The 25,343-nt window shown below is 41.8% G+C and overlaps 1 protein-coding gene across 3 annotated transcripts; it reads left to right on the top strand.

The window, feature by feature from the left end:
• Positions 1 to 11,031: 11,031 nt before the first annotated feature.
• DTD2 (D-aminoacyl-tRNA deacylase 2) lies at positions 11,032 to 22,191 on the top strand. 3 transcript variants are annotated; one of them, XM_032187650.1, is made up of 3 exons: positions 11,032 to 11,123; positions 19,792 to 19,861; positions 21,840 to 22,191. In XM_032187650.1, exons 1-3 carry the CDS (start codon positions 11,058 to 11,060, stop codon positions 22,163 to 22,165), a joined length of 462 nt encoding a protein of 153 aa, XP_032043541.1. In that variant the 5' UTR covers positions 11,032 to 11,057; the 3' UTR covers positions 22,166 to 22,191. The 3 variants fall into 3 exon arrangements, with proteins under 3 accessions (XP_032043541.1, XP_032043540.1, XP_032043542.1); XM_032187649.1 differs by having other exon boundaries at positions 11,032 to 11,165; XM_032187651.1 differs by lacking the exon at positions 11,032 to 11,123 and adding an exon at positions 15,351 to 16,541.
• Positions 22,192 to 25,343: the final 3,152 nt, after the last annotated feature.

Below are 25,343 nucleotides of genomic sequence, written 5' to 3'. Positions count from 1 at the left end.
TAGTGAATCAATCATGAAAGCTCCTGGCCTATGGATCTTGAAAGTAAGGTCTAAAATCAACTCTCACAGAAATAAATTTAATTTATATTCTTCTAATTACTGCCACTAAAGGACTGCACTGTACCCTTTAAAATACCGATTTAATCAAGCTTTGGAATGAGGAAATGGAACAGTATTACAGGAAATAGAGGGACTATTGATAGAAAATACAAAATTGTTTTGACACTAAGTGATTATTGAATTCAGTGCTTGGCATATTAGCTCACACTTAGAACTTATGAAAGCCGTTAGAGAAAGGAGGTTTCGTTGGCTTCAGCTGTTCTGCCTGATCTCTGTCTTGCTCTGTCACCTACTGAGTCATGGTCATACCCGTAGCCATGGATAACTGGCATTTAAAGGATAGCAAGGTCAGTTGTATAATTGTATTTTTCTTACTTAGGCACTTTAATTAGGTACATATTCACATTTATTCTGCATGATAGTTTTCTAGTGCTAATTATCAGGAGTTTTACTAGATATTAAACTAAACATTTTACTTTTTAATGTCCCGTAATACCTATATATGGATCCAATGCTAGAGCATGCAGACCACTAAAATGTCTGTTATTACAGATGCTATCACTGTCCCTTTCACACATTTAACATTCTGTCCATTACAGTACTTAGACTTCATTTATCTGCATTGCTTTCAAAATGTATCAGGCAATATCCTCTAATACTATCTTTTGAATTACATTATGCAATCTGACCTTTCGGAACAGAACATCTTTCCTCTTTGCTCTTGTATTGAAGAACATTGAAGAAATATTGTTTCTCCTACAGACAGGATGCTGTTGATTCAGTTGAACTAGACATGGTGAAATTCCATCTGAAATCCTGTATACCTACTTCTGATCTCCCATACTGAAGATGAATTTAGACCAGGAGTAGAATAGCAAAGATAAAGGCTGCTGTGATTATCAAGAGAATTAAAATCCTATTATAAAACTAACCAACAAACTTTTAAAGGTTCTGTAATGGCTAATAACACACATACGCAAACGTACAGGTATAAAAAAGTTTATATAAGAGGGCTTGGCACTATATTCTAGAGAGAATGAGAGAAAAAGAAATGAATATTAATCCATCTATTCTTGAAATTGAATGTTATTTTTAGCTGCTCAGAGCAATGATGTCTGGACCATCCAATTAATAGTGGTGAGGGAAGAAGCCAAACTAGTTTCAGGTGATAACCCAATGAACACATGCCTATACCAGTAGCAACAAGGCAGTTTTGCATTTGCTACCACCCTGCAAGACCAACTCAGAGCAAAATGGCTTGAGATATTTTCATCATCAGGACAGCTCCAACTATCCATATACAATTGCTCCAGTGCTTGAACTTCTGGCCCATTCAGTAACTTCTCAGTTCCACACAAAACTCGTTGGATTTCTCAGACCTTCAGGACTGCTACTCAAGGCTTTTTGCTCTGCTCCCCCTAAGGGAAGATTAGCTTCTTCCCCACACAGGCAGCAAAGGACAAAATGCATCAGGGAGATGAAGCAAAGCCATGTCATGCAGTGCTATTGTTGAGAAAGCCCAAACTCCAAGTGAAAGTAGTAAGTTCTGTCAGCCTAGACCTTATCTATGGCCTCAGCCAGATTTTGTTTTATTTACCTTTCAGCTCCTGTAATGTTGCCATGTACTGACAAGCAATTGTATTTCACTCTTCAGATGCTTGTACTTGAAGGGGAGCAATACAGTTTTTGACAGTCTGCTCTGCGTAACTCAAACTTTGCTATTGTTGCCAAAAAGCACAGCATGTTTTTTATGACAAAAGTTAAATAAAGCTTTACAAGGTAAACAGAATGTAATATGGATTTTTATTACTTTTTTATAATAAGTCACTTTCTCTCTCCTTGGTATTTTTCCCATTACTTCATGCTGGTGCTCTGACAGTATCCAAAGGCCAGTCAGAATCAAGACAAAATCAGGTACCTGTGCATTTCAAATGGCTTGGGAAACATAATCCTTTCCCCAAAGGGCTCTTCTGATTCATGCTGCATGCTTATTTTGGACAGACAGGACTGATAAAGCATAATAGACAAAACGCGTCAGAAGTACCAAACAACTGTATCAAAGATGCTCTGACTTCATGGAAAAAAAGCGTCAAATATCCCTCACGCTCCATTCTGACCCTCAGTTACTACTACCTCTCAACATGTCAAATATCAGCACCTCAAAATTGCCTCCCAGGTACCAGCAGTGCTGTATAGAACAGGCAGATTGCATGGGGAGGTATTGCCCAGTGATCCATTCCACACACAGTTTAAAAGCTGATACAGTCCTGGCTCAGCAACTTGTGCCCTCTACTTCTGCACCCTTACACATCCCCACATGGGGGTAAAAATGCTTTCAGCTCTGAGCTCCCAGACATACTGCCACTCTCACCAAACTACTGAAATCACTGACGGAGAGATTCAGTTTAAGACTTGTAAAGACAGGTATGAAGACAATTGAAATAGTTGTCTAAGCATAGGCATCTACTTATGTAGTTGATGGTATTTAGAGAACTTTTCAGCTGACTGATGACCGTAGCTACATCTACAGTGCTAAATTAAATGTGCCTGGGATTGTTCTCTGCCACTGATGCCAGCCAGCACAGAAACCCCATGTTCATCTTATAAAAATTATCCCACTGTCCAAAGCAGCATGGCATCATGCAACCGGCCTCTTGAAGATGGGCTCTGGCCAACCTTAATTGCTAAATTGGGAGCAGAAATTTTCCAGCAGTGAGTTAACCCTGGCCAAAAGTGTGACAGGAAAAGCAAAGATGAGTCACAGTGTCTGAGAATATTTCCCGCTATTGATGAACTTCTAGATGTAGCCTAGAGACTTACCTGAACGTGAGCTGAGTCCTCCTCTAAGCCTCAGAGTGAATTAGATGCTTTTTCTGTGACAGGAGCTAAAACACCTCATATTTGCACTACAATTTATTTGTGAGCACCAAAATGAAGTTGCTTTAATCTGGACATGAATCTCACTCAGATTGGCACTATGAAGAAACAATTATTTTTTGCCCTACAGGCAACAGAGTATCCAGGTAAAGATTAAATACCTTTAATTGATATTAAAATATCCCAAGTTACAGACTAATTGTTTTACCCTGTTATTCATATATATATAAGCCTCCAGCAGTTCCAAAAATTATCTGTGAAATTAAAAGCTCTTTTAGAAAAAAATTATACCAAATACCATTTTTTTCCTCCTATTAAAACATCAAATATTGAAGATAAAGTGTTTTCCTTCCACTCTGTAGCAGCTATTTAGCATCCATTGTAAAAGAAAGAAAGTGGGACCCTTTGGCAGCTTAAAAAAATCAAAGATTATATGAAAAATGTCCTTTTCATCATTGCAGTGCTTCTGAGGTATCAAATAGTAAAGAAATCATCTCACCCCCAATGAGTTCAGAAACATGCATTGAAAAATCTATGCTTTAAGGAAGTGTGAAAATTAAATATTAAAAAACAATTCTTGACACTGGAAGGTCTTTGAAATATGTTAAGCCACACTGGAATTCATAGCAGGAAGCCACATTATTTCTTGACACATGGTCTATTATCTTATTTGACTCAATGAATATTCATTAGAATTTACAGTCTTCTATTATTTATCTCCTTTTATTTTTCCACAAGACCTGAGGGGAAACAACATCACCTGCTACTTATGTTGGTTAAAATCATGAAAGAATTATATACAGTATTGCATTAACTGAGACAAATCATTAAAAATGAAAGGCTGATTTTAGATGAAAGTTGTACAGTTACTACACCTGCCTTTTGTTCTCTTTTAATGGAATGAGTTTCCAAAATACAATTTTAATACAAGTCTGTAGACCAACATTACTGTATCTCCATGTAATGCCATGTTATGGCAAAAAGAGATACCTGTTTTGTAATGCAATGATTTTCCACTGAAGAGAATTAAATGCCGAAATTTGTCAGCCTTGCTTGGCTTACTGAGCTTTGGCAATCTTGTTGAATGATGCTGAAAAAGAGGTTGTTGTGTTCTGGAAACAACAGCTTCAGCGACTGATAAATGACAGACCAAGCATATAATTAGTGCCTCCTCAGACTTCCCAGTTTTTATCATGATGCATGGCAAATACCACTTGGGATGACTTCAGAGGTTTGTTATTCAGAGAATTTCCTAATGACCTATCATTTGTGTGCATGCTTTCCTGACTAGCTAAGGATCAGTATGCCTGAGGAGAAAAAATGATAGGAGCTGTGGCTCAAGGAGAAAAAGCTTTTGGCCTGAAGCTGTGGTAAGAGTATTATTTGAATGTCATACATATGAATGCAAAAAAAAAAAAAAAAAGACATACAGCCTGATTATGCCAGCACACTCAATAGTAACTGGAGGCAAGGAGTCCTTCAGGTATATAGAGAATAATAAATCACCTTTCACAGTGTTAGTCAAAGGAGTAAAAAGAGCCATGTCTCAATTCACCCATTTTTTTTAATAATAACATAAGGTTTTATGCCAATACTCTGGTAATTTTATATATGGCATCCATTGACAATATGCAAAATTCAAGTTCCAGCTCCTAAAAGATGTTCATATATTTTTGTCCATAGGAATGTCCTCAAACTACCACCAAACTCTCACTGAAAATGAAAGAAATTGTATTATTTTTGGTATTATGGTATTCAAATGCACCTCTCTAGTAGTAATTGCTATTGCAAAAGTATTTATGAGATGAAGAGAAGTAACATAGCAGCATCTTGTAAGGGAACAGATTTTAATTCCTTCAAATGGCACAGCTAGAGGATGGTATCCAGGATGGTATCCAGCATAATTTCAGCCTGGAGAAAAGGAGACTCAGGGGCGACCTTATTGCTCTCTACAGGTTCCTTAAAGGAGGCTGTAGCGAGATGGGGGTTGGTCTGTTCTCCCATGTGCCTGGTGACAGGACGAGGGAGAATGGGCTAAAGTTGCACCAGGGGAGTTTTAGGTTGGATGTTAGGAAGAACTTCTTTACCGAAAGGGTTGTGAGGCATTGGAACAGGCTGCCAAGGGAAGTGGTGGAGTCATCATCCCTGGAGGTCTTTAAAAGACATTTAGATGTAGAGCTCAGTGATATGGTTTAGTGGAGGACTTGTTAGTGTTAGGTCAGAGGTTGGACTCGATGATCTTGAGGTCTCTTCCAACCTAGAAATTCTCTGATTCTGTGATAATGTGGACCAATAACAAAGGGGCTGTGGAGCACAGTACAAACACTTGGAGTCACCTGGGGTCTGCACTGAACCAGTCCTGAATGTAGGACATAAAAATTGCAGGACCTACATGGCAAGGATTTCCATACGGGGCACAAGAAACTGAAGCTGAGCTATACCAATCCCAGATGGCCTGAGTGGAAATACTGAGCTTGCTCATTGATAACTAATGGCCTGCACAGTTGCAGACTCTTTTTCAGCACTTCTACTCCTCCCAGTTGGTCTGGGCCTTGTGATTGCAGAGCTAGCTTTTCATGGCTGGGTAGATGCTTATTTCTTCAGCACTGCTGGAGGTGTCTCTGCCACTGTGGAAGGGCTCATTGATTCAATTACTGTCCTACATCCAAGTTGTTTCCATGCACTCATGCTAAGCAGAACCCGGATACCAAGTTCAGGGAGTGGAAGAGCAAGTGCAAAGACACATGAATATGCCCGCAGGAATCAGTCTCTACCATTCCTAAACCAGAGCAGAAAACTGCTCACCTTTGAGCGACTCCTTCCAGAGCCAGTTGGGTAGCTCCATACAATATCTCTTCGAATTCCAGAATTGAGAGGGCTTTGTTAAAACCCAGGGTTGGCTCTGTACAACACAGGTTCAGGACAGGTATCTTATTAGATCAGCTTAGTTCTGTGAAAAAAATAAGAAATACTGTACTACTTTTAACCAGTAGAAGGTGTTAAAATTAGACCGCATTGTACATACCGTAAGTAGGCTACTCCCACTGCTCTGTATCCTGCTTCAGTGGAATCAACAGAAGTCCTTTTAAAATTAATGTCTGTCAGTCATGCAGAGACAAATGTTTGGTGCAGTAGACACCCAAACAAGTAAAAGTACAATAGTTAAATATCACAGGCAAATGAATATGCATGGCACATGTAGAGAAAGAAACCATGATTAATAGCATTCCTACTTCCTTTAGGTAATCATGGTAAGCAAGCAAAAATATACTTTAAACAATAATCTCACTTTACAAATTGTTTTATATTATATTCTGTATCTCATGTGATGAAGATTTGCCATTTAACTGCTGCAAATTTCACTTTCCTGGTCATCTGTGATGATGAAAGAGTCTTCTAACAGCAACCTCTACTAGCTGTCACAGCAGAATCCATCAGTTCTGTCTCAACATTCACAGCAGTAGAAGCATCCACCTGTGATTCCTTACTAAATGTTTCTAAGTGATTTAAGTAAGTACTCTTTCTTTCCTTATGCATGCCCTGTTACTTCTCTTCTTTTTTTTTTTCTTTTTTTTTTTTCCCTTCCTCTCTGTACACGTGCGAAGAGAGAGTTCCACACTGGACAATGGATAAAATGGAACATTTAAATATAATTCTTCCCTTGACACTCTGTGCCCTTTCAGCTATGTCTGTCCCACAAGAGGCAATTCTACCAAGATATAACCTATTTTGTATCTTTGCTATCTAAGTGCCAGGCTGCAGCTTTATATAGTTTCTCTTCAAGACAGATGACACTACCTAGGGGCACTCTGTTGATGTGATAGCTGCTTGAAAAACCTTTGATTAGGGTTTCAAACACCATAGAGAGAGGAACAACTTCTAAGACGCATCTCGTCTCTTCAAAGTTCCAGTCAGCTACTGCCACTGCCAAGTGGCATATAACACCAAAGTTATTACTAACAAAAAAAATCATCCCTAGGGAAGAATACAAGACAATCTGAGATCATTTTGGTCCTGAAAGACCTCAAGCATTTCATCCTCTGATAAACAGGAGAAACCTGAGTACCAGCAAAGGCAGAGCTCGCAGCACCAACCCCTCTCTTCACAAAATAAGACATTCCATTAAATGCACATGAAATATGCATGACCATTAACACTAAGGATAAGGAAAAATGCATGTCCACTGAAGTTTGTGATAAATGGTTCGTACTGCCATCTGCCCCTCTTGAACAGAACTGATGTGAAAATAAGAAATGTCTTCTGGATACAGCCAGTCTCAAAATACATACTTCTCTGCTGCAGGTACAGAAAGTACACAGTATACAATGAATACATTGGGACTGCTATCAATTTAAAAAAAATGCATGAAAATGTCTTTGATATAATAACTGATATATTCTCTAGATGTCCAAATGTTTGTTTCTGTAAAAAATAATAATAATAATAATAATAATAATAATCCGAATGTAATCCAAACTTCAAAATTTAGCCAATATATTTTTACCCCACTCTGGTTTACAAACGAGATCTTCCACCTAACTATGGCCCAACACGATTCAAGAAACGCAAGATGTGTTACAACAAAATTAATTTGTTTTTCACCACTTGCTGAAGCGATCGGCTCTGGGGCAGACGCGTTCTGCAGCGGAGCGGGGCATCGGACAGGCAGGGTTAATTTGTCCAGCGCCGAGCCCGCTCGCGGGAGCCGCCAGGACCCGGCAGCCCTCGCGAGGGAGGGGAACGAGGTGAGAACGAGGCGTAGGCGGAGCCAGCAGCGCCCCCTCCCCGGCCGGTCATGAACTGCCCCTAGGGAGCGCGAGACACCAGGAGCGGGGAGACCAGGACGGGCAAACAGGGCGTGGCGCGCCAGAAGGGAGAGGCGCGGCGGTTAGCGTGGCAGTTCGCGCAGGCAGGGCGAGCAGGAAGGGCAGAGCGCTGCCCCCCCGCCCATACGAACACCTCCTCTAACGGCGGACTACCGCTAGCTCACCTGCAATGCTGTACGCCAGGCACAGCGCTCTCTCTAGGAAGTCTGTTCACACCCTGACTCAAAACTGCGGCAGTTCAGGTCTCCGGCTGCAGGGAGTGCCTGAGCCTGTTGCTACCACCTGCGGGGGGCAGAGAGACTGTGTGCGTGAGGTGCGAGCAGGTGGATGACCTGGTCTGCCTCGTGGCAGAACTCAAGGAGGAGGTCGAGAGGTTGAGGGATATCAGTGTGAGCGGGAGACAGACTTGTGGAGCGACTCCCTGTGTGGCCTGAAGGACAGGTGCCGGGGTGAGACACCCCAGATGGGGGTGGACCCCCTGCCATGTCGCCGTCGGTCAGAGGGAGGGGACCTAGGAGTTGAGGAGGAATGGAAACAGGTCCCTGCTCGACATCACAGGCGATCCCCCCCCCTACCGGCCCCACCTTCCCAGGTGCTCTTACACAACAGGTTTGAGGCCCTGGAGGATGCCTAGGGCGAGGAAGTCAACTCCACGCCTCAGGACTGCCTCCACCAAGACACAAAGAAGGGTGATTGTTGTGGGCGACTCCCTTCTCAGGGGAACAGAGGGACCTATCTGTCGGCCTGACCCTACCCGTAGGGAAGTCTGCTGCCTCCCTGGGGCCAGGGTCAGGGACGTTGCCAGAAAACTTCCCAACCTGGTTCGCCCCTCTGACTATTATCCTCTTTTAATAGTCCAGGCTGGCAGTGATGACATTGGGGAGAGAAGCCTGAAGACCATCAAACGGGGCTTTAGGGTACTGGGACAGTTAGTGGATGGAGTGGGAGTATAGGTGGTGTTTTCGTCCATCCCTACGGTGGCAGGGAGGGGTACAGAGAGGACACAGAAAGCCCACCTGATAAACACGTGGCTCAGAGGCTGGTGCCAACACAGAAATTTTGTTGTTTTTTTTTTTGTTTTTTTTTTTCTGACCATGGGGTGCTGTACTCATCACCCGGCCTGATGGCCTCAGACGGGTCCCTATCTCTAAGGGGAAAACAGATCCTGGGCCAGGAGCTGGCAGGGCTCATTGGGAGGGATTTAAACTAGGTGAGAAGGGGGATGGGGCTGAAACAAGGCTTGTTAGAGCTGTGCCAGAGGGAACAATGGCAAGGCTGGAAGAGAAGGCAATGGCCCAACTGAAGTGCATCTACACTAATGCATGCAGCATGGGTAAGAAACAGGAGGAGGGAAGCCTTTAGGAAGAACTTTTTTACTGAAAGGGTTGTTAGGCATTGGAATGGGCTGCCCAGGGAAGTGGTGGAGCCACCATCCCTGGAGGTCTTTAAAAGACGTTTAGATGTTGAACTTAGCAATATGGTTTAGTGGAGGACTTCTTAGTGTTAGGTCAGAGGTTGGACTTGATGATCTTGAGGTCTCTTCCAACCTAGACAATTCTGTGATTATTAGATAAAGAATTACACAAACAATGATGGCATACTATTTTTCTATGCACTGGTCCACAAGCATATTTTTTAAAACTTACATATGAATAAATGTTCTGCATCAAAGCCTGGCAAAAATAATGGTATCACAGCAAAGAACAATTAATATCCTTGTATCTTAATATCCCTTTATATTCTTCTTATATAATTTGCTCATAGACTGTAATAATATCTATTTTCCTTAGCAATCAATTTATATCACAAATATATATGAAAAAAATCATTTTAAATGGTTTTCTACCTCATTAAGTTCTTCTTAATGAGTCTGGGGAAACAGCTTTAGAGTAAATGAACAGAAGGCATTTTAAATAAAATTAGCTGAGTTTAAATAAAAATAGCTCATACTTAACAATACCCTACAGCTAGCAAAAATGAGCTAGTTTATCCACTAACCACCTAGCGAGATTTCCTCTTCTTTCATAAAGGTTTGCTTTAGAACAAGCAACCTCAAAGAACCCTAATGCAAAAGAGAACGTTATTTTAAAATAACATTAGTTGAATATACCCCTATGTGTAACAATGGCTATTTAATGAGTGCACGTTGCCCCTTGCTGTGCAAGTTAACTGCAATAATTTACCGGATGATTGAGGCCAGGTAATAAAATTCAGTTTCTTACTGATGTTACTAGGTTTTACCTTAAAATAAATAAATAAATAAATAAATAAATAAATTTTGAAAATAAAATCTTCAGTCTTAAAATGAATTCCGAGGAACTGCATCCTGCATCAGTCTGTCCTGACTTTGCTGGAGCTGGGGTTATTCGAAACCTGTGTGTGTCAGGATTCACATAGGGGAGGAAGGCAGAACTTCTGATTTAGCAGCTGTTCAGTGAATGTCACAATATGTAGCCAGAAATCTGAAGAATAGTAGAAAAAGCAGTTGCAATACCTTAGCTTTTCTAATTTGTTGTGGATGCTCATTTCAGAATTATGCATTTTTCTTTGGGTCCTAATTCTGGACCCTACCTACACAGCCCCCTTTTGTACAACTGTGTTTTTTTCTGTTTCCTCTGCTCTGAAACAGCATTGCTGAAAAACAGAGCTCCAGCGTGGGACCTCAATCAACTCAAATAAACACTACTTGTTTTTGAAGGAGTGACGAGCAGTATTTAGACCGGTCATCCATGGTCTTTCGTTCTCATGTGGAAAATACACAGCATGCTAGTCTTACCCCAAGCATGCCACGCCACGTTACCCCACAAGAGAAGCAGATTTTATTTCTCATCCACTCAAACAAAACAAAACAACACGCAGCTTCCTGCGAGCTGTAGGGCACTATTAGGCACGAGCCGCAATACTTGGTTCTGAAGCTGTACCCTTGCATCCTCGCTACCTGTCCCCTCTTTAGAGAGCGCTGACAACCCACAAGCCCCACTTTCCCTTTTGCAAAGGGCAGAGCTCTCACTGACCCTCTCCGCAATTTTTAGCAATGCCCACGCTGCTTCCTCGCGTGTACGCGAACGAGCAGCCCGAGGAGCCGCGACCCGAGCGCCGCGGGGCGGCGGGCGGCAGCCGCCCCTCGCCCTGCGGCAGGGCCCAGGCGTCGCTCACCCGGAAAAGGAACGGAGCCGCCGCTGCCGGGGCCCGCCGCCGCCCGGCCCCGGCACCTCGCCCGGCCCCCGGGCCGCCCCCGCCCTCCCGCGGCGCTCCGCCGCCAGCCGCCTCTCGCCGGGGCACGCCGGGCCCGAGATGGCGGCGGCGCGGCCGGTGCTGGCCCGAGCCGTGCTGCAGCAGTGCCTGTCCGCTCGGCTGCAGGTGCGGCCGCCCGAGAACGGCTCCGAGGCCGAGTGGGTGGAGGTAATGGGCTCGCAGGGCTCAGGGCTCGGCCCTTCTTCCGCCGGCCGGCAGGGCGAGAGGGTGAGGCCGGCTGTGGAGGGGGCGCCCCAGGCGCAGGGCAGCTCTCGGTGCCGCTTCTCCTCGCCAGCCGCGGTCAGTCAGATGTGCAATCCCCGTGGTAACTGCCCTGCAGCCTCACGAGGCTGGCTTTCTGTCTTCGTCTTCAAAACCTGTGGGCTGTTTCTGCGGAAATTCATCCCTCAGACAGGTTCTGGGGTGTAAGCGAGCCCTGGGCGACACGTAGCCCTACGGCACCCCTACGGGAGCTCCCTGGCCCAAGGAGGGAGGAAGGCAGCGAGGCTCCGGGGCAGACGCGTTCTGCAGCGGAGCGGGGCATCGGACAGGCAGGGCTAATTCTTCCGGCACCGAGACCACTCGAGGGAGCCGCCAGGACCCGGCAGCCCTCGCGAGGGAGGGGAACGAGGCGAGAACGAGGCGTAGGCGGAGCCAGCAGCGCCCCCTCCCCGGCCGGTCATGAACTGCCCCTAAGGAGCGCGAGACACCAGGAGCGGGGAGACCAGGACGGGCAAACAGGGCGTGGCGCGTCAGAAGGGAGAGGCGCGGCGGTTAGCGAACAGGGCGTGGCGCGGCCGTTAGCAAACGGGGCGTGGCCAGTCTGAAGGCCGTGGTGCCGCAAACAGGGTGTGGTGCGGCAGTTAGCAAATGGCATGGCAAGTCAGAAGGGCGTGGCGCGTCAGAAGGGAGTAGTGCGGCAGGTAGCAAACGGAGAGGTAAGGCCGTTAGCAAAGGGTGTGGCACATCAGAAGGGCGTGGCGTGGCCATTAGCAAACAGGGCGTGACCTGTCAGAAGGGCGTTGCATGGCAGTTAGAAAACAGGGCATGGCGCGTCAGAAGTTAGGTGCGTGTGTCGATCTGCTTGAGGGTAGGAAAGCTCTGCAGGAGGATCTGGATAGGCTGCACCGATGGGCTGAGGTCAACTGCATGAAGTTCAACAAGGCCAAGTGCCGGGTCCTGCACCTGGGGCGCAATAACCCCAAGCAGAGCTACAGGCTGGGAGATGAGTGGTTGGAAAGCTGCCAGGCAGAGAAGGACCTGGGAGTGATGGTTGACAGTCGGCTGAATATGAGCCAGCAGTGTGCTCAGGTGGCCAAGAAGGCCAACGGCATCCTGGCTTGTATCAGGAACAGTGTGACCAGCAGGGCTAGGGAGGTGATCGTCCCCCTGTACTCAGCTCTGGTGAGGCCGCACCTTGAGTACTGTGTTCAGTTTTGGGCCCCTCGCTACAAGAAGGACATCGAGGTGCTTGAGCGGGTGCAGAGAAGGGCGACGAAGCTGGTGAGGGGCCTGGAGAACAAGTCCTACGAGGAGCGGCTGAGGGAGCTGGGCTTGTTCAGCCTGGAGAAGAGGAGGCTCAGGGGCGACCTTATCGCTCTCTATAGGTACTTCAAGGGAGGCTGTAGCGAGGTGGGGATTGGTCTGTTCTCCCATGTGCCTGGTGACAGGACGAGGGGGAATGGGCTTAAGTTGAGCCAGGGGAGTTTTAGGTTAGATGTTAGGAAGAACTTCTTTACTGAAAGGGTCGTTAGGCATTGGAACAGGCTGCCCAGGGAAGTGGTGGAGTCACCATCCCTGGAAGTCTTCAAAAGCCGTTTAGATGTAGAGCTTAGGGATATGGTTTAGTGGGGACTGTTAGCGTTAGGTCAGAGGTTGGACTGGATGATCTTGAGGTCTCTTCCAACCTAGAAATTCTGTGATTCTGTGGCATGGCAGATAGCAAACAGGGCATGGCCCATCAGAAGGGTGTGGCACCGCAGTTAGCAAACAGGGTGTCACGCGTTAGAAGGGCGTGGCGCTTCCGTTAGCAAACAGGGCGTGGCGCATCAGAATGGCATGGCGCATCAGAAGTGTGTGGCGCGGCAGTTAGCAAACAGGGTGTGGCGCATCAGAAAGGCGCGGCATGGCAGATAGCAAACAGGGCGTGGCATGTCAGAAGGGTGTGGCACAGCAGTTAGCAAACAGGGCGGGGCCCATCAGAAGGGCGTGGTGCAGCAGACAGCAAACAGGGCGTGGCGCGGCAGTTAGCAAACAGGGTGTGGCACATCAGAAGGGTGTTGCGCATCAGAAAACAGGGCATGGCATGTCAGAAGGGTGTGGCATGGCAGATAACAAACAGGGCGTGGCACGTCAGAAGGGCGTGGTGTGGCAGACAGCAAACAGGGTGTGGCGCGGCAGATAGCAAACAGCATGGCAGGACAGAAGGGCGTGGCATGGCAGTTAGAAAACAGGGTGTGGTGCGTCAGAAGGGTGTGGCATGGCAGATAGCAAACAGGGCGTGGCCTGTCAGAAGGGCGTGGCGTGGCCATTAGCAAACTGTGTGTGGCGCGGCCGTTAGCAAATGGTGTGGCACATCACAAGGGTGTGGTGTGTCAGTTAGCAAACAGGGTGTGGCCCATCAGAAGAGCATGGCACAGCAGTTAGAAAACAGGGCATGGCCTGTCAAAAGGTTGTGGCGTGGGAGTTAGCAAACAGGGTGTGGCACGTCAGAAGGGCGTGGTGTGGCAGACAACAAACAGGGCGTGGCGCAGCAGTTAGCAAACAGCATGGCGTATCAGAAGGGCGTGGCGTGACAGTTAGCAAACAGGGTTTGGCTCATCGGAAGGGTGTGGCGCGGCCGTTAGCGAACAGGGCATGGCGCGTCAGAAGCTAACTGCGCGTCAGAAGCTAACTGTTTGCTAACTGCCAATCTAGACAATTCTGTGATTCTGTGAAAACTAGCGGGTTTTCTAGGGGGAAACCATTCAACCATTTAGCCTTTATGGTTTTCTAGAATAGGGGGGGGAATGCTTACTAGTTGCTGTCATAGGCAAAACGGATTTAGCTTGGTAATTTGGTAATTATCAAGTACTTACTTAGTAGTTTGGGTATTGGAAGGAGAAAAAGATGAACATCTAGACACACAGGAGGACATCCCTCTGTGTTTTGCAGGCTAAATTTGACTTCACACACCTCACCCAGTCTCCGCTGCTGGGTCTTCTCCTACCCACGTGTTGTCAGCACAGGTTATGCTCAGTCCCTTCACAAGGGGCGAGACAGCATGGGCTGACAGCATGGCGAGACAGTTTCTCATACTGCTCCATCACGGAGCACCTCCTACTCCTGTGTTGTTTGTGTTCCCTCGCTTGCATTTTCTGCCCTTTCTTAAATACATTCTCACAGAGGTGGGCTCAGGTGTGTCCTGCAGTGGGTCTGCTATGGAGCTGACTGTTTCTGGCCCATGACCTCCTCCTACAGCAAGGTGCCTGGTGGCTTTTCAGTGCCACTGTCTTCTCTGCAGCAGTGGTCGTTCCTCAAACCTCTCTCTTCTCCCTTCACCACCCAGGCCAAGAAAAATCAGGCAAAAAAAAAAAAAAAAGAAAAAGGCTTAATTTTAACAATAGGATGACGGAAGATTTTGGGGGTGTGTATCTCTTTTCAGAGAGATGTCTATATTTTTGTTTATTTCAGGCAAAAAGTGGTTTTTAAATTCATAATATGAGTAGTTTTATGAAATAAATAGTGCATCAGTATAATTTTGATAGCAAAATAGCTTTTGCAACAAAAGATCTAAAACTGCTTCTGAGTTTGTACCTCATTAATTGTGTGATACTGTGCACTTAAAGAAGAAAGGCCAGGTAGAGCAATGTGACTGCAGTAGCAGTTGTTTGGATTTTTATTTTAATTTTTCCAGACCAGTAACCAAAAATGAAGCTCACGGGAAACACTGTAGTTTTCCCCTTTTCTTCCCATGGTCATATGTTGGGGAAGGTAGGTAGGCCTCTAGACTCCTAGGGCTAGGCAGCATACGGAGTGGCCAGGCTATTTACCAAAGCATGAAGGCTGGCACTGGGCGTGTGTCCTGCTGTTGTCGCTGTTTATGCATTACCTACACTAGAATAAATTATTTATATAGGTCTCAATCATTTAGCCTTTCTGTTTTTTTAGTTTGGTCTTTTGTCTTTCTTAAAGACTACTACAACAGAAGAGTCTAAATGTAGCAATTCATATATATCTTTTTTAAGGTAAAGATTGTAGTATGTTTAAAGGGCGTATGAGTTCATTCAACAAACCTGAAGAGAGTTGAAATACAAAATTTCTGTCCTTAGGGCTTTCCACTGTATGACTTGCACATAGTTCTTGAAATGTTTCTCTCCTGGTTCAGAAAAGGATGATGGATCTTTGACCTACTTTGTACAGTCCGGTCTGGAAAGCCAGAACTTTTGCTTGAAGAAAATATGTGTCATCTCACAGATGCCGTGTTTGGTTGAAGGCCTTATTAGCCTCTCAGTTTAAGGAATATAGTGAAGATTGCTCAGCACAGCGTAAATTAACTTTAGAAATACCCTATTTCTTGTTTGCTAATCTTGGAAATAATTGTAGATCTTGTAGGTAAAAGCAGAAAAGTCATTGTGCTTGTTGTCTTTCCAGCTGTCCAAATAGAGCCATATGTTTTGTTGTTTTTTTATATATCATGAATAAAACTGCTATGAGGCAGTAATTTAGCAGCATAATTTAAACAGATTTATGCTGTTTATATCTCGTACTTGAAGTTTTAAATGTCTTAACCAAAATCATTGGGAAAGTAACAGAGTTGAAAAAAGTAACCACACTGAAGGAATGTGCATGAGATTTGGCCAGCGTGAGCTGCAGGTATTTTTTAGACATGAAATTTAATAATATTTGTCATTGGTACTTATGAATCTTTCCCAGCTTTTAAAGAGAAATCTGTTGTAACAAGAGCTATGGAAACTTCATGGTTCCTTCAGTATGACTTCTTTAGAGGTCATTAAAGGGAATTGTTTCTCACACTTCCTTGTAGGATAATGCTACTCTCCATATATGTGCACAAGTGCCAAAATAAAGAAATACGCACCTTGTAAACTATAATTTATGTAAACCAGTGTATGCTTAGTGACCTGTAACAACCTAAAAGTAGGTCCTGACCTTGAGAAACTTCTCATGTACTATAAATAGCACATTAGGTAGGTGGCTTTGAATAGCTTCTGAGCTTCAAAAGACCCCTGCAGGTAATTTAGGAACTTTAGAATGTTCTTTATCTGGAAGAAGGCTAGGTGTGTACATTATATCTGTATTGCTCTTCATTATATTTTCATGATTGTATTTTTCTGACCTGCTGATGATTACCAGAGACAGGATGCCTTGTTTATGGAGAAATGTTGGTGAGATAGGATCAGTTAAATGTTTATGTATACAGAAAAATACTTTGGAGGAAAGAAAATGAACTCCCCTTCTAAACACAGGAGAAGAATGAGATGAGATTTGGAGCATTCCACAACTGTGGGAGAAAAGAAATGTAAAATGAATATTCAGCTAAAGAGTGTAAGTACCTACACTTACTGCAATGAAACCATCCCGCCCTTATCTTATTTCCCTGGTTTGTCTTCCGGTTAAGATACCAAACGGTGCAAAATACCAGGTGCAGGTTGTTCTGCAGCCCGTGGTAGATTATGCAATCTCTCTTTGATGCAGCAGAATGGATGAAATATGAATAAAGCTTCTCGACAGATAGCAACTCAACTTGAAACGGAAATGTCAAAGAATAATTCACGTAAGTTAGTTTTGCAAACTGGCTTTCTGTGGATTGCAAAGCACCTCTGTTTTCATTATCAATTGCATTACATTTTGCTGAAAAGCACGTTGAGATGACATTTTGCAGAATATATTTATGTTTTGCTAATGAAATCTTGCAAAAAACAGGTGAATGTTGCAAAAAACAGGAGGGCCAGGGGGAGGCCTTAGTTACTTGTTGATCCTGCCAAAGAGCTAAAAAGGACGTTTGGAAGCTGCTGAGGTTGCTGAGGCTGGATGGATGGCTGTAGGGGCTGGGTACTTCAGCCCTTCCTGAGGCAGGTTGCCTGGTCTGATGATTACTTGGGACAGTTGTATTGTAAATGCCTGTGCTGCAGAGTCACTTGCTTGGCTGGTTTATTTAAGTAGGCATTTTACTGATAACAGCAAATCCACACAGCACAATTTCCCTGCCCAACTGCCTGCCTGTCACTATGTAAGTTCTTTGTAGTGGTTGTTTGCTTATCAGCATGTTGTATTTGTAACCTTGTAATTTGTGTTTTGCTTGACTTTAACGGAGTTAAATATAGCTTTGAAGAGCTGTCAGCTAGGCTTCATTAGGGAACAGCATTGTTACCTTCAGCATTGGCAATGGTTTTGTATTGGTTCAAAAGCTTTACCTGTACCTGTTCCTTAACTGGCAACATGTCTTAGATGTCTTAGGACATCTGAACCATTGGTGTAAGATCTGAGGACTGACATGCATTAATGTTAGGTTAGCTCTTGAAATCGCATGCAGTTTTACATCTACTCAGTCAAGTAAAATTAAATAATTTTATATATATATATATAACAGGAAGTTGAAATGCAGTTGAACGTGTTGAAAATAATGTTCAACCACAGTTTACAATCACAGTTTAAACCATAAATTTCAACTGTAACATGGTTGCAAAGTGTTCTAGAAATCATAAACATGCAATAGAAATACAATCTCCTGTCTAATTGCTGTGAGACACTGAAACCAATGTGTCTCAATTTGTGATAAAAAGTATATTCAAAATCAGGCAGCAAATCATGAGAGAGGATGAAAAGTAATTAATGTTTCTAGCTATCTGGCCGTAGGACTTCTAAATGTCACTTTATTTACCTTTTTGTCTTTTTAAATGAGCTTCTTGCAGAATATTGTTACTTCCATATGTGAAATTGAACAGAAACTATCACAAATCTCAGAAATAGAATAATCTGTGAGGTGTGCAGTGTAGCTTAGTCACTTATTTCTAATTCAGTGGTAAGATATATGCAATGTAAATGTATTTTACCTACTTCATAAAGAATTTTTTATTAGTAGGTATGTGTGCATTATTATTCTTTATTAATATCTTGATGGTAGTCTGTTTCTGGAACTAATATTTAGCTAAACATATAAGACTATCTAACCTTTGGCAGCCTGTATTTTTCTCCTTAATTTGAAGAGAGAGTTTGAAATGCCATTTGAGGTTCAGGCCATCAAATTTCTTACAGTGTTTATGAAATATGGCAATCATTTGGGAATGGAAAGCTGTATAATATTCTGCAGTAGTCGAAATGAGTTTTGAAAGGAGCCATTTATAGCTTTCGAGAGAATCTCTGTGTGTGACATTTCAGCTACAAAGAATATTCTCTTTTTCCAGAAGTTAGCAACTAGAAAAATAGTTAAGAAGGCATAGCTCTCATCAGTCATTGCCTTGAGCATTTTGTTCAATCTCCACACGAACAAAAGGATAAACCTCATGTGTATAGTTTTACTTACCAAAAACCTTTATCTTTCAAAGAAAAGAGAGTAAATAAAAAGGAAGAGAAAGTGTTTTTTCTTTTTATTTTCTTTTTCTTTTTAATTTTTAAGAAACTCCTCATATTTCTTATATTTTTTGCTTTGATAACGTTGACAGTAATGAATTCTTCATGCCCCAATCTAGTTAGTATCTCTTAGGTAGTATTTCTTAGTTACTATAACCTGACATTTATTTTCCTTCTAATAGGAAGGTAAGAATACTTATTCTTGACAAAGCAGTGGAGAGAGGGTTGGGTGGGTGTTTTTTTTTGTTTTTTTTTTTTTTATATTGTGTGGATGTGGATATTGTATGCCTTCTGGTTTTTTGTTTGTTTGCTTGTTTGTTTGTTTGTTTTTTCCCTAAGAGCTTAAACCTTTCACATATACTTGGTCATGACACAGCATTGCAGTTGGCTGCAGAGCCTATCATTTATCTTAATAAAGCACAGGTTGGCACATGTATTCTTTGTGAATTAAACCAGGGAGTAAAAAAGCTACCAAGGAATTGTCTTACATTTTCTCCTCAGTACAGACCTAATTCCTTCCTCAAATAGCTAGTTCCTAAAACTGATCTCTTTGAATTCTAAAGATGTGGCATATCCTTTGTACAAATTAGGGGAAAGGTCCCATTTCATCAAAAAGATTTCACCCAAACTGATAAATTATATTTTTGGTAACTTTATAATGTTCTGAACAGCTTCATAATTGTTGGTCATCATGTTTAAATCAGTAATCATATTTAAATCTAATTAAAAGGCTTTGTGTTTTGTCAGAATTATCCTGTACTGGATTAGTTTTAACATCAAAATATAATAGAGTTCAATGACAAATCCCATGGTATTTATCATATTTCATATTTGGAAATAGAATTCATACGCAAAAATATTTTATCTGTATGCTTAATAGATAAAAAGCTTAAATTATTTCCTGTTCTGTATTTAAATACTCTAATTCTAATTTGTGACCTTGTGTACAGTAATACTGTATATGCTAGATTCTAACTAAACTTGGCTTCACATGGAGCTAATGAATTGGCTTAATTGTGTGTAGCAGTGTTGTGCAGATAATCAGCATGCACTTCATAAGCTTCCATAAGCCTGTAAATTTGATGTCTGAAGCTGCAGGAAGTAACTAAGACTGCTTTTGGGAACTTTGTTATGTGGTCTTGTAATTTTTTGTACTGGATTTAATGATAAGCCTGTGTGGTGGGCAATGAGAGACACTGATATATTTTTCTGTAATCTTTCATAGATCCAGAGAGGGCTTGTTATCTACATATGCTTCTTCAAAGGTGCTGATCAAGATCTTGTTCCAAAAATTGGTATGATACAACCTTTATAAATTCTTCTATTGCTTGAAAAAGAATTAAGTGATGGAGGCAGAGAAGGCAGCAACTGTTTAGACTAGAAGTCAAAAAGCCATCAAATAGCATCACTCCAAATCAATCAGCTGGCTGAAAGAACAGCTTGTTTGGTCATATTTCATTTGACAGTTGCCTGTATCTCTTTTTCCGTCTGCCTACTCATGATCAACCTGTTAGAAAATTAATTCATACAGAATGATAACAGAAAGTGCAACACCTACTGTTTTACATATTACATGTATCAGGTAACAGCTTCAGTCCAGGACAGAACTGAACTTAGAGAAGAATGTTTTCAAGTAATTCACGGCTTGATTTAAGAGGTATTTTAATTTTTATCAGGGTATGTGCAGGATATTTAAAAGTATGGCCAGTAGAGGGAGTTGGGTGGATAACTAAACTGTCCTTCCCATCTCATTTCAGAGATACTACATACCCTGTTAGTCTTTCAAGTGCAGTCTTCTGGTTCACAAGTGATAACAGCAATATCTGTATTCTTTCTGTCTTCTCTGCATGCACTTTAACGTTTACATTCAAGTGGAGATGATGCTGTGAATAAGGTCAAATGGTCGTGATTTTTGTCTGCCTTCATTCAGTGTAGTTTTGACTTGTTTTTTTTTTGTTTTCAATTTTTTTTTTTTTTTTTACTTTTATTTCATTTCTTCACCCTCTTTTCTTCCATCAGTAGCACTGGATCACCTGGAGAATCCAGTGATGATGCATGTTCCACATAAAAATGTCCCTTTTTGTGGCTTGCTGATAGTGGTAGTTTCACAAAAGGTCATGTAACAATAGTCTATTTCAAGCCACATGCTGGGACCAGCAGAAAGATCTGGCAGTGTGCAAGCACAGGTGCTATTGAAAATGCTGAGAGCAGCTCTTGGTGTTCAAGGGCATAGTCTTTCTGTGATGCTAAACTAAGTTGAAACCTTTGACTGTATTTAAAGCAGCATGATATGAAAATTGATTTTTTGCTTGTGAGAGTTTCTTGTGGGTGATACTTGAGAATAATCACCTTTTCAGCTGTGTGGCAGCTGAAAGAGGCCAGAAAAAGAAAAGTTCTGTTTCCTATTAGGAGATTCATCTCCCACCATCCTCCTTAAGTGTCTGCTTATGGCATATTTTTTCTTAGTATGTTTTGAAACTGTTTAAGTGAGTTTTTTGTTGTCATTTAGACTTTCATGAGATGACTAAACCTCACGGGTTTTAGAGTTGGAGGACACTTAGGCGGATTTATTTGATTTTTTGTAGAAACACTGGAAAATATGATGCTAGTAAATGCAACAAGTCTGTCTACAAGTTTGCACATTGCAGTTTATGGGTTAAATTGCATCTTTGACCTTCCTGCCTGCCTCCTCTCTCAAAAGACAAGCTGACAGCTGCAGGTCTCCAAGTGGAAGGCTGAAGAGCGCTCACTCCACATGAGACCAAAATGCTGAGCCTGGGGCTTCAGCAGTATCAGTTAGGTGTTGGATCCTGCTGCAAACGACTCCATCCAGAATGAAAAGAAAGTCAGGACAGAAACACCTCCAGAGTGCACCGAAGATGGTCTTATCTCCTACCATGTATAGAGTTTTGTAAATGTTTCCTGACTACCACACAACTAATTTAGGGTCACTGATTGGATCCCGGGCTCCTTTGGGGAGCTCCAACTATAAAAAACTATATGATTTCAGACAGTCAGCCACTGTCCCCCTGAAATAACTCTTTAGATGTATTATATTCATATAAATGTCCTTTGTATTCTTCACAATACTCTGACAGCTGGTTAATAGTATTTTTCGATTGTTCATGTTTCTGTTCTCTTAGCTTCTTTTACTTCAATCATTTGTCCTATCTTTTGGTATCTTGATGAATCTTAAATCTTGTTTTATTGGTATATTAGGTCCAGGTTAATTTACTTTAGTTCCACTAATTTTTGTTTTATTTTTATTTGCAGTCAACACGCTGTTGAATGTTAAATTAAGTGAAAATGAAAGTGGAGAGTATGTATCTCTCCTTGACTTACCAGGCAACGTGCTCATCATACCACAGGCTACCCTGGGTGGTAAACTGAAGGGAAGAAAGATGCAGTACCATGCAAACATAGAAAAAGAAAAAGGGCTGGAACTTTATTCTCAATTTGTGACTTTATGTGAAAAGGAACTGGCTGCCAATGCCAAATGCATGGAGGCAGGTGTTCTCGTCAAGTATGGCACATATGGGAACAGACAGGTGTTAAAACTGGATACAAATGGACCTTACACTCATTTGGTTGAATTCTGAAAAAAATAAATGATATCCTGGATACAGTACTGGCTGTAACTGTTGTCTTTTTTTATTTCGAAGTATTAATGTAGTTAAATGGTTTGGGAGATACACTGTAAGAAGGACACTGACTCATCTGTGCTGATGTTACTAATCCCATTAAATAGAAGGATGCCTTAGACTGCTTTGCAATAACGAGCATGTGTTTTATCTATATACTCATCTGAAGTATTGTTAAAATAATTTTTAAGATTGATCCAATGAAAATGTCTCATTTGGAAGTTTTTTTTGCTTTTTTTTTTTTTTGGAAGAAATTTTACTAGTAAGGTCGTGCATACATTTGTTACTTCAAAATAACGACAAAATATTACTGTATTCGCTGTGGTAAAGTACACTTGAGGAAGTGAAGTTTATGGATTAAAAAGAAAGAATGCTGTAGCTGTAATTATTTGTTACCCAGTTTCCTGAGTCAGACACTTAATTATTGCCTTCCTGCTTTCCATCTATAAGAGAGAAATGCTTTCTAGTTCACAAAGATAGTGAAAGCACAAATTCACTGAATTTTTAGCTTTTCAGATAGTAGCTACTAAATATCAAAGGCTACCCCCTCCCATCCAGCACATGCAGAGGCAGGACTTTCAGGTAGCACTAGGACTAAACATAGGACTGAATAAGACAGCCTGTACAGACCTGGCAGTAAGAAAGAGTGAGGCACATGCAGAAACTAAAGTCAGGGCAGTACCACTGAATTGCTTTCTGAAAGTTTGTACTCTGAATGTCCTCAGATGTGCTTTTGAAGGGCTGCTTGCTATAACTTGTTCTGTGTCCTTGTTACCTTCATCTTGTTGTCTATTCAATTCTTTCATAAGAGAGCCTCAGGAAAAGGACTGGAATTTTAAAACGAAGACAAAAATAAAAATGTTACAGCGTATGCCATCATCTCATTGTTCTTTCTGCCTGTGATATTTCCTTTCACCTTTTTACATACTGAATCTGAGGCAGAGACAAGCTTGTATTTCTTATATACACTGTGCTAGCCCATTTGGGGTCTTAGTCCCAGCTGACCCCTTATGCAGTATTGTAATGAACATTATTAACAGATGGCATTAAGATAGCAATGGCAAATTCTGTGTCACAAGGCAGTGAGAACAAAATGGTTACATTAACATGTGGCAAGTTCAAAACTGATTCAAGTGCATTTAACCTGAGTTTCTCCTTTGCTGCTGCATCACATTTTTTTAAGTCAGTAATTTAAAAAGTTTCAAAGTGAAATCAGACATCTATATTGTTTACAGCAATTATCCAGAATTCCAATTTAAAAAATAACTTATTCTGGAAAAGATGTAAAACCTCATGCTTAGTGTGCATGCCTGTTTGTGCATCGTGGATCAGTATTTACAAATATTTTGGCCTTATCCTTATTTTTAATAAAACATAACTGAAGGTGTAATCTGCAAGCTCAAGCTATACTAAGAGAAGGACATTCTCTGAACAGATATAAAGCTCATAGTTTTGATACAAGAGTAATAGGATTTTTCAGATTAATGTGAGATGTACAGTTAGCAATTCCGAAATACTTAAGGATGTTCAGTTCCTGGCACTAGGTATTCTCACAGCTGAAAACATCTATTCACATAAATGGGCTGGAAATATTAGCTAGGTCCCAGATTACGTATTTATTCATTAATAATTAACACTTATGACAGACACAATACGAATTGTATTATAAATTCTTCTTAGAGGCATTTAAATAAGATTGTCCTGATATGAATAACTAATACAAATTCTTTATGGTATTTGTCTGTTTGAGAGAACTGTTTTTATTCCTCTTTCTGTTGTGGGCCAAATCCTAAAAATTGCTGACTAACACCACTATTTACTTTACAGGAATTGCAGTTATTTGGTGTATCTCAATAATTGATCCTTTGAAGTATAATACAAAGCCTGCAGATGTTTTTTTTATTGGCTCCAGAAGGTCTTTGGCAGCCTGAAAATTCATTCTCTATATTTCAAGAGCAATTTCTAAGAGGGGTGAGCTTGCAAATGTTTAGTGAAAAACAGACTTCAGACCAAACTCCATCTTGGACTGTTGTCTCATATAAAACACATGAAATTTGATGTGTATTTCAGTAGTTCTTAGGAGACAAGAGAAATCCTGAGTTTCTGTTAAAAGGTGGCGTCTTTATGTATTATCTGCCGGTTTCTGATTTAGTGTATCCATCTTGGGATACTGATTTCTGCCATCTTCTGCAACAACAATTGGCAGCTTGTTGAATGATGTGCCCTTTGTACTGCTTTATTTATATCTACTATTGATTCACGCTCCATTTACTGAAAGAAGCCGTTTCTGAACAAGATGGACCATACTGATGAAGAAATTGATTAAAATTATTTTTTCAAAGCCAAATGCTCATTACTTTCTGACATGAATATACACGTTAAACAGATGACATGGCACACTTCTTTAAACAGTCTTTATTCTATGACTAGGCAAAAGCTCAAATAACTATCCTGTTCTTCACTTGGAGAATATTTATTCTGTAAGATGTTTAACACTTCCTCAAAATAAGCCGTGAAAGGAGTAGTCGTTATGCTATTCTAGCGTGGCCTCCCAGTTCATCAGGAACTGTGCTGCCAGGTTTTTATGACCTTGTTTGCAGTGTGCACACCCAGATTGTGTGAGCTGAGCATGCATGGACTATGGACTGCTCTTATAAAACTAATGAGTTGAGGTTGCAGTAGTTTGTTTTTGAGTCAGCACTATTCCTGCTTCCTTCCTGTGCCCTTTGTGGAAATCCTTACCTCTACTGTTACACACAGTATGCAACGTAAAAATACTAGTCCAGAATTGCAAGGTAATAAACATCTGTATTTAGTAAAATTAAACAGACCCTTCATTTTCTTTGTATAATCTGGGAATCTTTAGCATTTTACCTGCTTTAAGCAAGTGTCCATGAATCTCTTCTCCTAGTATTAACTGACCAACTTTGCTCTAGAAAACAGAATGACTGTGGAGATGTCCATCCACACTTGAAAGCATAGTTTTTGAAAATCTCTGAATTTGGTGCAATAGCTAGTTTAATTTCCTGTTTCTGCAATCTGTGTGTTACTGGGGCCTCTATGAGACCATGTAGCCCAGTAATACAGTATTGCTATTGCTACTAACAGTCCATAAGCTTAGTCCTGATTTTACAGA

The sequence above is a fragment of the Aythya fuligula genome, chromosome 5 (genome assembly GCF_009819795.1).
Source record: "Aythya fuligula isolate bAytFul2 chromosome 5, bAytFul2.pri, whole genome shotgun sequence".
NCBI classification, from domain to species: domain Eukaryota; kingdom Metazoa; phylum Chordata; class Aves; order Anseriformes; family Anatidae; genus Aythya; species Aythya fuligula.
Note: the sequence above shows the minus strand (reverse complement) of the source record. Positions and strands in the feature narration are given on the sequence as shown.

Bases quoted from the DNA above. Each gene is read 5' to 3' on its own strand.
- DTD2 (XM_032187649.1), top strand. From the start codon at position 11,058: ATGGCGGCGGCGCGGCCGGTGCTGGCCCGAGCCGTGCTGCAGCAGTGC. The intron at 11,166-19,791 runs GTAATGGGCTCG...AATCTTTCATAG, and splicing joins CCGAGGCCGAGTGGGTGGAG to ATCCAGAGAGGGCTTGTTAT. The intron at 19,862-21,839 runs GTATGATACAAC...TTTTATTTGCAG, and splicing joins AGATCTTGTTCCAAAAATTG to TCAACACGCTGTTGAATGTT.